The 12,822-nt window shown below is 33.6% G+C and overlaps 1 protein-coding gene across 3 annotated transcripts in view; it reads left to right on the top strand.

The window, feature by feature from the left end:
* Positions 1–12,443, top strand: part of LOC106054468 (F-box-like/WD repeat-containing protein TBL1XR1) — a 34,612-nt gene extending 22,169 nt beyond the window's left edge. For all 3 annotated transcript variants that reach the window (XM_056012227.1, XM_056012229.1, XM_056012228.1), the window contains exons 5-15: positions 2,138–2,270; positions 3,262–3,406; positions 3,495–3,558; positions 3,902–3,999; positions 4,309–4,369; positions 4,620–4,741; positions 5,262–5,336; positions 5,900–6,027; positions 7,815–7,980; positions 8,698–8,799; positions 9,075–12,443. In XM_056012227.1, the coding sequence (XP_055868202.1) occupies positions 2,138–2,270; positions 3,262–3,406; positions 3,495–3,558; positions 3,902–3,999; positions 4,309–4,369; positions 4,620–4,741; positions 5,262–5,336; positions 5,900–6,027; positions 7,815–7,980; positions 8,698–8,799; positions 9,075–9,101 (1,121 nt within the window). In that variant the 3' untranslated portion in view covers positions 9,102–12,443. The remainder of the gene's footprint in view (positions 1–2,137; positions 2,271–3,261; positions 3,407–3,494; positions 3,559–3,901; positions 4,000–4,308; positions 4,370–4,619; positions 4,742–5,261; positions 5,337–5,899; positions 6,028–7,814; positions 7,981–8,697; positions 8,800–9,074) is intronic.
* The last annotated feature ends 379 nt before the right edge of the window (positions 12,444–12,822 follow it).

Raw genomic sequence — 12,822 nt, 5'->3', positions numbered from 1 at the left:
GAACCAGTGGATGTGCTTGTACAGCAATTTCTGTCAATCAGCTTCCATAAAGTTTGGCGATGACATATTAAGTTTGTGGTCACACACAATTCTGAAACACAGAGCTTGAGGATTTGATTGGACCTAGTTTTTTCTTTGTTCATAACATATACAGAACTGTTGGGTCAGGATAAAGTTCTGGTAGTTTTCAGATGATTCACATTTGTGGTTGGACTAATACTGTTGCTTGTAACTATATTGTGTGAGGTGTATTTTTTTCTTTACTTATCATAGAAATAAATGTACAAATTTGTGACTGCCTCTCATCATGCAGACTAGGTAGTCATTAAGACACTATTTTTGTACATTATATGGGGTGTGATCGCTTAGTGAAAAATTGCATGGCTTCCAAACCAAGTCTTCAGTTTCAATTTAGGTACAGACCAAGGTTTTAATTTTGGAATTTTTATGACACCCCTTGAGTCCACCCAACTCTAATTGGATACTTGACAAGCATTGAGGAATAAAGGCAGTTGATCATTGTGCAGGCCACATAACACCCTTGTTAAGTCATCCATAGAAACAGATGAGCTTTACATCATCTGCACTCTATAGATTGAAAGGGACACCTAATACATTTTTTTTTTAAATTGTATCATAGCATATATTTAGTCTTGTGTTGAATTCAACAGCATAGAACAGAAAATGTATAGTTGAAGAGACTCAATGTATCTTGTTCATAAAGAATTTCAACATGGACATTGACCAACTGTTCTGCACATGTCTTGTAGCCCACTTCTTTCCCTTTCCTTTCTCCATTTCATTAAATTCTGAAACTGGAAACATTGTGACTAGCCAGCCCCACTAAAGACAGCTGCTTCATGACACTTGCACTTTTTATGGTTTGTGGGGGGGGGGGGGGGGGAAATCTGGTAAAATAATTTTAAAAATTTAGGAAGAAACCTTAAGAACTGTGTGCAACCTGATTCAGCCTTGACCTACTTACCTCTTGAAGTCTTTAAAAATTGTTTCCCCCTTTTCAATATGTTCTCTTTGTTTCTATGTTGAGTTAGGAAACTATAAATTTAATGTTTATCTGGTCTGCTTACCTGCCTTCTTTGCAGCAGAATATCAGGGGAGGAAAAATCAGGTCACTAGCACAAAAAAATAGAAATATTTGGCTATGGTTTAGGGGAAAACATTTATTTTTAATGAGCCATGTCTTTTCAAATAGTATAAGTGGTTTTTTTCCCTCTTTCTACCTATTATATATTTATATATATTTGAGCAGATACCTTTGCTACGTTACTGCTGAAGCCTTCTTAGACCCATCAGTTGATCTCCCCAAACTGTATTATACAAAAACATACACACACATTTTAATAGGCCCTTGTATTTACACTGTGATAATTTTAAGGATTTTTAATTTAAAATAGAGGCATAACTTGTAGATCTAGATGTAGACGTATTAAATTTTCTCCACACAAACACCCACCCTTTCATACAGATGTTTTGTGCCCTTTGTAAAAACACATTTGATAATCACATGATCTAAGGATAAACCCTCACATTCACTTTGACAATTATCTAGATCTAGAGGAGAATGAGCTTTAGATCTAGATCCGTGTAGAAATAAACAAAAATCATTTTTAAAACACTCAAACAAAAGAATGTTGCGCACCAAAAAAAATGTATGCTTATAGCTGAAAGAATTATCATTTATTTTATACTTTAAAGACATTTAAATGTTGGTTTAAAAAAAAACTTTGGGTCGAAATTGCGAATTAAAAAAAAATTGTTTTTGGTAAATTTCACCACTGAATTTTGATTAAATGGCTTAATGCTCTATTTACTGGAAAGTAATAATGGGTTAAATTTTATTTTCCACGGCAAGTAGGAAATTAGTGATGAGTGGGCTAAGGCCTAGGATTTTATAAATGAACTATAAATATAACTATTGCTAATAGAAGTTACCAACTGTTTTATTTGTGCTGTACCTGTACCTATAAATTATGTAAAACTATTGTACTAGTCCTAATTACATAAACTGGCAAAAATAAACTGATAAATCTTGGCATACTGTTGATTGTCCTGCAGTTTCACAATGACATCACCTTTTTTTTTTCACTCAACCAACCAATGTTATCATCTCTTCTAGATAACCACACTGAGTCAATGGAAGTGGATGGTGCAGTAGACATCCCCAGTAACAAGGCCACAGTTCTCAGAGGACATGAGTCAGAAGTCTTCATTTGTGCCTGGAACCCCACTAATGATTTATTGGCATCTGGGTCAGTAAAGAACTTTGTAGAAAGTTTAGTACATAAAATTTTCATTTACATTTTACCTTTGTCTTGGTCTAGTCTATGTCTAAGAATGCCCAGGCTAAAGTAATTTAATTGTTTCAACTACTAAAGCATTTTCGTATGGTTGATGCTAGATCATAGTAAATGTTCTATATTTTGTAAATTATACAAGAAATTCTGACATTTAATATTATTATACGAAATAATGTGTGGACATCTTGACATTTAATTAATCAATTTAAAAAAAAAAAACAACTCCCTCCTTTCCCCCAGGATCCTTAATTTACATAATAGAACTGGGAGTCAAATGACCCTTCTATTTCAGACTGGCAAGCAGCTGAAAATCATTTTTACTGTCCATGACATTAGTGAACAATCATAACTAGTGTTTAGAGACCAATCTCAAGCTGTCTTAAGTGGTAGAAAATGAACAGTGTCTTATGGACTACACCATAAACTTCAGAGTGTTTTACTGAAATCTTTTAGTGAATACAAAATTATTTTTTCCTGAAACAATCTGAACAAATAATGGTACTTAGGTATTTTTTTAAAAACCTGTATACATGGGTCTTTTTTTAAAACCTTTTAAAACGTGTCTTTAGTGCAAATCACTTGGAGCATTGATTTTGAAACATTTGAGACCCATACATCATTTGTAAATTGTCTGTCATTGTAGACCAGCACATGGTGAGCCTATTAAAAGGTGGAGCACAACACAGAGCCATACCATGGAGTGTGATGCAGGTGTTCATACATTTATATAGCAAATGAAGGTTTCATGTTTCAGGATTAACTGTCGTCCCCTGTATCCTTTAGAACTTGAAGTGAACTAAAGAAAGCTCTGTCCAGTCAGCACACACATTCTATCCAATCAACCCCATTTTACCACACAAACCACACATGTTCTACCCAAACATTCTGCCACATAGGTCACATTGTCCTGTATTTCTTAAATGTGGTAATTTTGTTTTTAAAGCTCTGGAGACTCAACAGCCAGGATCTGGAATATGAACGACAACAACAGTACCTCTAGTGCTAGCCAATTGGTTTTGAGACATTGTATACAGAAAGGAGGAACTGAAGTCCCAAGTAACAAAGATGTCACCTCACTGGATTGGGTGGTGAGTCTAGCATAGATGTAAGCAGGAACCAATCACTGAACTCTTTAAATCATCATGATCTAACTAAGTATCATTTGTAACTTTTCAGTGTGATGGTAGTTTATTAGCCACAGGATCCTATGATGGTTTTGCCAGGATATGGAGTATAGATGGTAATTAAAATGTTATGTCAAAAAAATAATTTTATTTAGGTTTAAATTTAGCAAATTTGAAAATGTTAAGTCTGAGAAATGCCATAGCCTTTTTTCTTTGAAGCCATTTATAGATTTTCTTTCTAGTATTTACAAATGCTTTACACTGAGAGTGACTGGAGTACAAGTACTCTCTATTCATGGAAAATTATTATAAAAAGATTTGTTAAAATTTCAACTTTGCTCTGCAAATATATTAAGTTTAGCAATCCCCTTCTAGAGACAGTAGGTTAGTATTACAATTAATGATTCTGACACACAAGTACTCATAGTGTATTAAAAACTGAACCTTCATGTTTACCAGGTCGTTTGGTCAACACACTCGGCCAACACAAAGGACCAATATTTGCTTTGAAGTGGAACAAAAGAGGAAACTATATTCTGAGTGCAGGAGTTGATAAGGTATGGTGGTCTAGTTAGTAGAACTTAAGTAGTTCAAAGTTTGATCTCCACTGTTTTAAACAAGTAAACATTGAGCTTGGAGCAATGTAAAATTATGTCCTACTTTTTCAAAAAGTAAAATGTTTCCCTTGCTGACCTGATGATACTATGGTAGCCGTACTGACATCAAGTAATGATGAAGTACCTTGTACTGATTCAGCAAATCCATTGCTTCTCCAATATAGTCTTTGAGTGCTACTACAGCACAAAATTTAACCTTCAAGTTAAGTTTGTCAATCTGTACCTGTAATGTGACTTTTGTTTCTCCAGACCACCATCATTTGGGATGCCAACACAGGAAGCTGTACTCAACAGTTTGCTTTCCATTCAGGTAATTAACATTTGTATTTAGACCTTCATTTGATTCATTCAATAGATATGTGATCACTAGAGAGCTAAAGAAGTGAACTGTTACTTTTTACAGCTGATACTTTTGGGGAGAGGTTGGACATTTAACATCTCTACCACTTGGCCATTATGTTCCCAATCATTGACTAATTGTTCTGAACATTAAACCTATTAAATAATGCCTTTTTTTTTTTTTTGTTTGTAGTTTTAATCCCTGATTGTTTTGTCCCCAGCTCCAGCCTTAGATGTGGACTGGCAGAACAATACCACATTTGCCTCATGTTCAACAGACCAGTGTATTCATGTTTGTCGTCTGGGGGAAACCAGACCAGTCAAAACATTCCAGGGACACACTGTTAGTTACACTTTTGGTTAACAAGTATTCTCAAATAGATGAATAGTTTGTTTGTTTGTTCACATATTATTCTTGCTGAAATGATGACACTATGGTAGCCGTATGGACTGTTAGTTTGAAGTAATACCTTTCATGAATTGTCTGATTCAGCAAAGAACTTATCCCAATAAGTGAATATGATGTGCAAGATGCTTAACACAAAATTAATTGGATAGCTTTTTTTGTAAAAAAAACAAACTTATATATATATATATATATATATATATATATATATATATATATAAAAAAGATTAAAATATTTTGTTTTTACTTTTACTTTGTCTACTATTTGAGAAACACCTTTTTTATGTACAGTACTAAATGTAAATTTTTTTAGTTTATACCCAAAATGATTTTTGTCAGAATATAACTACATTTTGTTGAATGTGAACTGTTTTAGTTCTGTGAGCTTTATCAGTAAATGATGTCAGATAAATATGATTTAGAACTTGATCTAATTTGTTCTGCTTGTCCACTCCAGAATGAAGTGAATGCTATTAAATGGGACCCTCAAGGCCAGCTGTTGGCATCTTGTTCAGATGACATGACATTAAAAGTAAGTCAAAGTCAGTGGCTATAAACATAGGAAAAACCAAACCTAATAAAAAGACTTTAAAAGACACAAAGGAGAAAGGCACATTCCTTGTTCCGTAGGAAAAATTTGTAAAAAAAAATACTCTTTCTTCCCTAGTGCTATTAGTGCCTGGAATGGGTTGAAGCCCAATGACTTAACAGAGTTTAAGAAATTAACATGCATGACTAGATTGACGTAGGGACCATACATAGGTCATCAGTTTCTTCTTTTTGAAGTAAATGGCTGTATTTTATGAGATCAAAGGTGATTAGGAGGAGTCACATGATTTCTTTGTGCCAAATGAAATGAATTCCTTAAGGAAATGTTTTGTTTTATCCAATCAAAGTTATATTTTTTTCATCCCAAGTCATGTATTTTATGATTAAAATTTCAAACCCAAATAGCATTTATTTGAACTAAAAGTTTTTTTTTACATTGTCAATGGAAATATTTTAGTATATACATTTTTAAATCATCATTTCTTAAAATTAAAATGAGATCAGTGTAATAAGAATCTTATATCATTTATGTTTCCCATTTCCCAGATTTGGAGTATGAAGAATGACCAGTGGGTCCATGACCTTCAAGCCCACAGCAAAGAGATCTACACTATTAAATGGAGTCCAACTGGTGGTGGCACCAATAACCCAAACCAGAATTTGATATTGGCCAGGTAATAATCTCCTTCAGTAGCTAGTTCATGCACTCAGATATATTATTTAAACTCCTATTTTTTTTTAGATTTATTACAAATAAATTTTAAGAATAGTTTTAAATAATATTCTACTCAAAATTTAAAACCAACACATAAAGCAAACATAGTAAAGTCATTATTCTAGCTCTTCCCTGGGAAAATTGTATATTGTCTTTATCTTTATTTTGGAAATATTTCAATTGTCTGTAATCAAATTAGGCACAGTCTAACAGTTTCATAATGTTGAGGTAGACTCAATTAAAAGTCATCCATTATCATAGAATCTGAAAAAGTAATTAGATTTTAATTTTGCAGCGCAATGTCATGTTTACATATTGTTGACAAGTAATGACAAATTTATTTAAAATGATGACATATTTCTGTAAGATCTAAAAATAGTTTGGACATTGCTAGAAAGAGGGGCAAGAGATAGTATAAAAACTTTCACACAGGTTTCAAAAGAGAGCGGTGACTAGAGTAAAAGAATTGTATTGTACCTATATTAAAGTAAAGTTCCCCTTTCAGACCTTGTGGTCTATAGGGCAGATGATGTAAAGGTCATCTGTTTCTGTGACCTACGGTTAACAAGGGTGTCATGTGGCCAGCACAACGACCAACCGCCTTGACTTTTCCCTAACTAATGTCAGGTACCCATTAGAGCTGGGTGGACTCAGAGGCGCCCGAAGATCCCAAAATTAAAAATCCCAGTCTTCACCAGGATTCGAACCCTGGTCCCCGGTTCTGAAGCCAAGCGCTTTACCGCTCAGCCACCGCGCTTCCTGTTGTACCTTTATGTAGTGTGTATATTATTCAAGTGATTTCTAGTTCTAGAATAAAAGCTTTGTATTTATTTAAAGATTTCAATTTTGAGTTTATACTTTGAAGTGGTATCTCCGGAATCACAATATTACTTGAGAATTCTGAAATTTTCTGATAGGAGAGAGCTATACAAAATTATAACATCAGAAACGCATTGTCTGATTAAAACAATCTCATTGTAACATTAAGACATCGTTGTCATGAAAAAAAATGGAGGCTAAAAATACAAATTACCTTATTTTAATATTTAATAATTTATTGTAGCCATAAATCACTAATTTTTAAAGAAATTTTGTATTAAAATGTAATTCTCAGTTTGCATACACATGTGATGAGTAGTTAGAACTTTCAGAGTGTTCAATGGTCAGGTATATTTGAATTGAAGGACCAACATAAATACTCTTCAAAGAATTGTATATTTCAGTATTATCTAAATTAAAATCAGTAAATGAATAAATGCACACACAGTAGTCCAAGTCAGAATACAAAATAAAAATGTATTTCATTAACAAATCCATAGATTCAACAGAAAACTTAAAACTTATGGACCCTTCTAGTTTACAATTCTTGCTCTTTAGAGCTTGCCATACCTTTTCCCATATTCAAGTATGGTTATTTTGTAGTTAGACTTAATTACTTTCCTTATACTGTTTTTAGCTGTAGAGTAGTTTCTAGACCAAATCTGAAGATAAATGTGATCTTTGAGAAACACATTTTATAATTTGACAATATATTTTCTAACAGAAGAATCCAAAATGGTTAAGCTAGTTAAAAATTAAAATTATAAAAGTAAAATTAATGTAGTCATTAGTTTTTACATATCTATTACAAAATGTTGTTATGATTACTCAACTCTAGGACTCGTGTGTAATCTGTTAACCTGTTAGCAAACATATTACATCACAGGTTTATCCAGTTTTTTCTAAGTGAAATCTTTTTGTTTTCAGTGCATCATTTGACTCGACTGTTCGCTTGTGGGAAGTAGAACATGGCAGATGTTTACACACGTTGACCAAACATACAGAACCAGTTTACAGTGTAGCTTTCAGTCCTGATGGCAAATACATAGCCAGTGGCTCTTTTGATAAATGTGTACATATTTGGAATGTTCAGGTAAGGAATGAATGAAGCAGAGTAGGTAACACATAAAATATAATATTTAAGAGTTGAGTTATGGCAAGTAATCCAGGAAATGATCACTTCAACTCTAAACTTTGAGGACAAATGATTTTACTTTTCTTTATTCAATGAAACAGTCCAAAAAAAAAGACGTGCTCAATTTTGTTAGCTCACTAGTTCTTAACATAGCCTGTGGAAGTCCCCCATTGGCTTGCCTCCTAGAGAATAACTCAATAACACTCTGCCATGATGATGCTCATTCCTCTGTTTTGTAGTCAGTCCCTGATCAAGCCAATCCACATTAAATACATTGTTTTTATTGATAGCCCTTGTACATTATTGGGTATGTTTTCAATAGTATTCCATGTGAATACTTTTTTAGTTTTTGAACAACTTCTAAGTTCCAGTGTGACAAATGAGTCTATGGTACAGTTCACATAATGTGAGGGTTTAAACCCTAGCCCTAACTTACTCTTATCATTCATCTTATCAATCATTGTCATATTTGCTCCCACTGTTTTGTACATGTCCACTTTTACTTCAACTTTTGTATTTTCTCCACTACAAATGTGCATTCATATGTTCCTTTATAGTTCATCTAATCATGATCTCTTGTATAAATACAATACAAATTCCTTGATATATCCCTTGAATTTATATCTATTCTCTGCCATGCTTTTATGCTTGACAACATAATTTATTTGTATTCAGACTGGCCTGTTGGTACATAGCTATCGTGGCACAGGAGGTATATTTGAAGTCTGTTGGAATCACAGGGGTGATAAAGTTGGAGCCAGTGCCTCTGATGGATCGGTAAGTTTTACTTGACTAAGTACCATTGTGAGTAGTCCAATTGTTTTATACAACATCCTTATATCATTGACTGATTAATTTCATTGGCAATTTGTCTTTGAGATGGATTACTTTTATTTGAAAGGTACTTTCATTTTCCTAAAAAAATGTTATGGCTGCAAGGTTTTCAAAAATTGAATTGAATTTAAATGACATGTTAGATGCATTGTGTTTACATAAAAGATAGTTTGTATTGAACTAAGTTTAACATGACTGTTTTTGCTTCTGTTTGACAGGTTGTGGTACTTGACTTGAGGAAGTAGTCTAGGACTTTGGATCTTCTCCCCTACCTCCTGTGATGGAGAGGGCTGGTCCCTGCTCCTTCTGTTGCCTCCTCTGCTGTGCCAGGGGAATGAACTGGTCAACTTTTACTTTCTCTCGAGGCTCACTTCTGGAGAGAGAGCACGAGTGACAGGAGCACTGTGTCCACCGCCAGACAGCCAACACTGCGTTGGCTCCAGTCTGACCAAAGTCTGGACTGTCAATTGTGGTCCACACAGTTCAAGATCTTTTGCCATAACATATGTTGACATTTTATTGTGGAGTATTTTGTATTTTCTTCAAGGATAATTTCCTCTCGACGCTGTGTCTGTGTGGTGCCAGAATGTTGTCAGTCACTAAGAACTATTCCTCTGTTTGAACATGGCAGCATCATTACAAGCCTCTTTGAGTTAGCTCATTATGTTCTATTTGAATTAATGTATATAGTATTATACAATAGTTTTAAAAAAAAACAAACATATTTCCATCTAGGTTTAAAACTAGTCAGAAATGATTTGTCTCCTTTGACATTTGTATTTTGGTTATGTATGGGACTTGTTTTATTTGAAGGCTAGTCACTTTTTAGTTCCCCTAAACCAGATCCTCCTGCCCCCAGTCCATCTGAATATTTGAAACTTTGTGATGCTAGGTCAGTAGTTTTAAACCAGACAACCCCTATATACAGTGTGCTTGCGCTATCTCTTCTCGCTATCTTTTCTCACATTGACGTGTCCTTATAAAGCTATGCTGCTTTTAGTGTCTCACACAAACTCCCAATGAATAGAATGACACTACTTGTCCAACCAACACTGCTATGTGTGAAGCTAGTTTTCTTAGAGTGAAAATTTATCTATATGCAAGCAATGAGATCTACATTGGTCCTTCCTGATCCAAGTAGTCACAGTATGTGTTTTGTTCAATTGAATAGATAATGTGCTGGTTGTAGACGAGTACAAAAGTTGATAGTTTATCAGAACTAGTTCAATCTGTTCCTTTGGTAGTGGCTTTCACTACAGAAAAAGAAATCTGGAAAAAGCTACTTTTTCACAAAAATTGTTTCACATCTGTTTGTAAATATTTAATCAAATAGAGAAAAAAATTATTATTAAAGGCTTTATGTAGAAATGGCAATTTTGTGTTATTGGATTTCAGTCAACTTATTGCATTTGAAAAGTACATAGCTTGATCAGCTATTTCTTGTACACAGCTTTTTAGGCGTCTGACAGAACTTTGTAAGCTTTTTATGAAAATCTTTTTTTTTTTTTCACATGAGTCCTAAGGACAAATCAACATATCAAATGTATGAGCAGCAATGGTAAACAGTCGTTGATGTTAACTCTATATGTCTCAGCTCTGCACTGCCATAATGAAGATCCAGTTGTATTTGTGTTTGCTGTACAAGCTAGCTTCAGGATTTCAACTTGCCAAACTTTTTACTCTAGAAAAATTCTCAGGCAAAACTATAATGCTATAATTTGTTACAATGGAATTGGGTGGTGACTACATTTTGGTATTTGCACCAGTTCAATCTGATGAGCCAATCTTCAATGATAGGTTGGAAATCTTTGTTTAGGGGAAGGGAAAAAAAAACAAATTCCTTTTTATTTGAATTGTTCAAGTAGAAATCAAAGACTATCACGCCATTTGTCGAGCAATATTACACTTAAATAGTTCAAATTCAATTATAGATTCATAAAAGTAGAACCAATATAAAGCTTGATATGAAATGAATGGACCCTAATAGAAGGTCGTCTTCTCTATAACGTAGTTTTTAATGTAAAAACATTTAGTAGTTGAAATGGAATCCTAATTATGTCCCCTACATATTTACATGTATCAATGTAGAAACTTGAGGCAACTAGAAGCTAATGAATTTTTTAAATTAAAAAATCTTCCTGTTTACATTTCTCTTGCAACCTTAACATAGTAGACCAAGTGACAAGTAGTCTATACTAGAATATATTAGAGATTTGTCTATACTATACTAGTATATATTACAGATTTGTCTATACTATACTAGTATATATTACAGATTTGACTTTGATCACATTGTCTTAACTCAAAATGCTGGTAGGATACCTTTAGAGTTGCAGATAATTTCATTCAGAAATTTGAAACTTTTTTTTTTGTCCAATTGGAAATTCTTTTTTGGACAAGCTGTCAAAGTTTCTCTCATTGAGGTCAAAATTTTAATTTTTTAACTTTCTGGCTGCTATCTGTTCTCTCCTTCACATTTCATGTTGGGTAAAGATTTACATGACTTGTTAGAATGAGGACATTGTGTACATTTCTGTAAGAGAATCAAACCAAAGACAGGTGAGTGGAAGTGTGGTTATTGATTGCAACGCTGCTCAAAACTTTTGAAGTAAAAATCTGTCAAGTGGTAATAGCAAGAAATTTGATGTACATGATTCTCTTCTCAACCTGATGTACAAACCAAATTAATGTATAGACGAATCTATTCACTTATCAAATATAATGTTGATATATTTTGATTTTTAAAATGTGACAATGGACCCTACACTTAGCCACCAAGTGGAATAGATGCCTTTTCTGTGCTTCTAGTAGTCTGAGACTTTTGAATGAGCAGCTAGGGACACATTGTTTTGTATCCTTGGCTTTTAACTTTGAATCATGAGTCCCTTGAATGATTGTGTTACAGCGGACATAGACTCCCATTGTCAAGACATGATATTCATGTTTGGATTATATGCCATTGTTGTTTTAGGAAGACATTTTGCCAGAGTAACTCCAGGGATTTGGACATTTTGTATTGTATATGTTGAAATGATTTGCAGTTAAGATTTGAACAATTCAAATAAACTTATTGTCAGTTCAATAGCCTCATTCAATATTTTTGAAACAGTCAAACTTGGATTAAAATGTAACATTCAAAATGTTCAGTTTCCTAATCTGTTCATTGATTAGCCTTTAAACCTAAACTTAGCTGTTCAATCTTGTAGGGCTACATCCCTCATTCCAAGTAGTTGACCCCCTTTTAGAATCATCTTAACGTTCGAAGCTCAAAATCGTAGCTGTCAATTTTAATATCAAGATCCATCCCTTTTTAAAGGATTTTTTAAAGTTGTTTTAACTTGAACTTAAGGATTTCTAAATCTTATGGGCACAACTTGTCCTAAATTGTGCCTGTTTGCCCTAAAATCTAATAAATCTTTGAGTACTGGTACCAAGTAGGACAAAACCTCTGGCCAGCATTTGTTATTGAGACTTGTTTAGCTATATGACTTTGTTTGCCAACACAGGTAAACAAAAAAACAAATCATGTTGATTTGACTGAGTTTTGACTAATTAAAAAGGTAAACAAATAGATTTGATGCTGAAATTATTTGTTTCATTTGTTGTTGTTGATGTTTTTAAAAAAAAAAAAGTTGTCATAAAAAGAAAACAAAAATGCTTTTGAGAAGTGATTGTGTTCTAGTGATATTGTCTTAAGTTTTCTTTGTTACTCTGAAAATAAACCAAAAAGTGATGGACAAACCCTGTGTTGTATTCACTCACTTCAACACGCCCTTGGGAATGCCTCAAACTTGTGAAGCCATGGGACATGCATCCCAGTGGTAATAAGATGGTCCAGTTGAAGTCTACGGCTTGCATGACAAAATTATTGGCTGATATTGTAACCATCCTTTTATCAGCCTTCTTTCAGATCAATGAATTAAAGCACAAATAGATTTCGGTACTTGGTACACCAGCCCTTTCCAT

This window comes from Biomphalaria glabrata, chromosome 15 (assembly GCF_947242115.1).
Source record: "Biomphalaria glabrata chromosome 15, xgBioGlab47.1, whole genome shotgun sequence".
Taxonomy (NCBI): Eukaryota; Metazoa; Mollusca; class Gastropoda; family Planorbidae; genus Biomphalaria; species Biomphalaria glabrata.
Note: the sequence above shows the minus strand (reverse complement) of the source record. Positions and strands in the feature narration are given on the sequence as shown.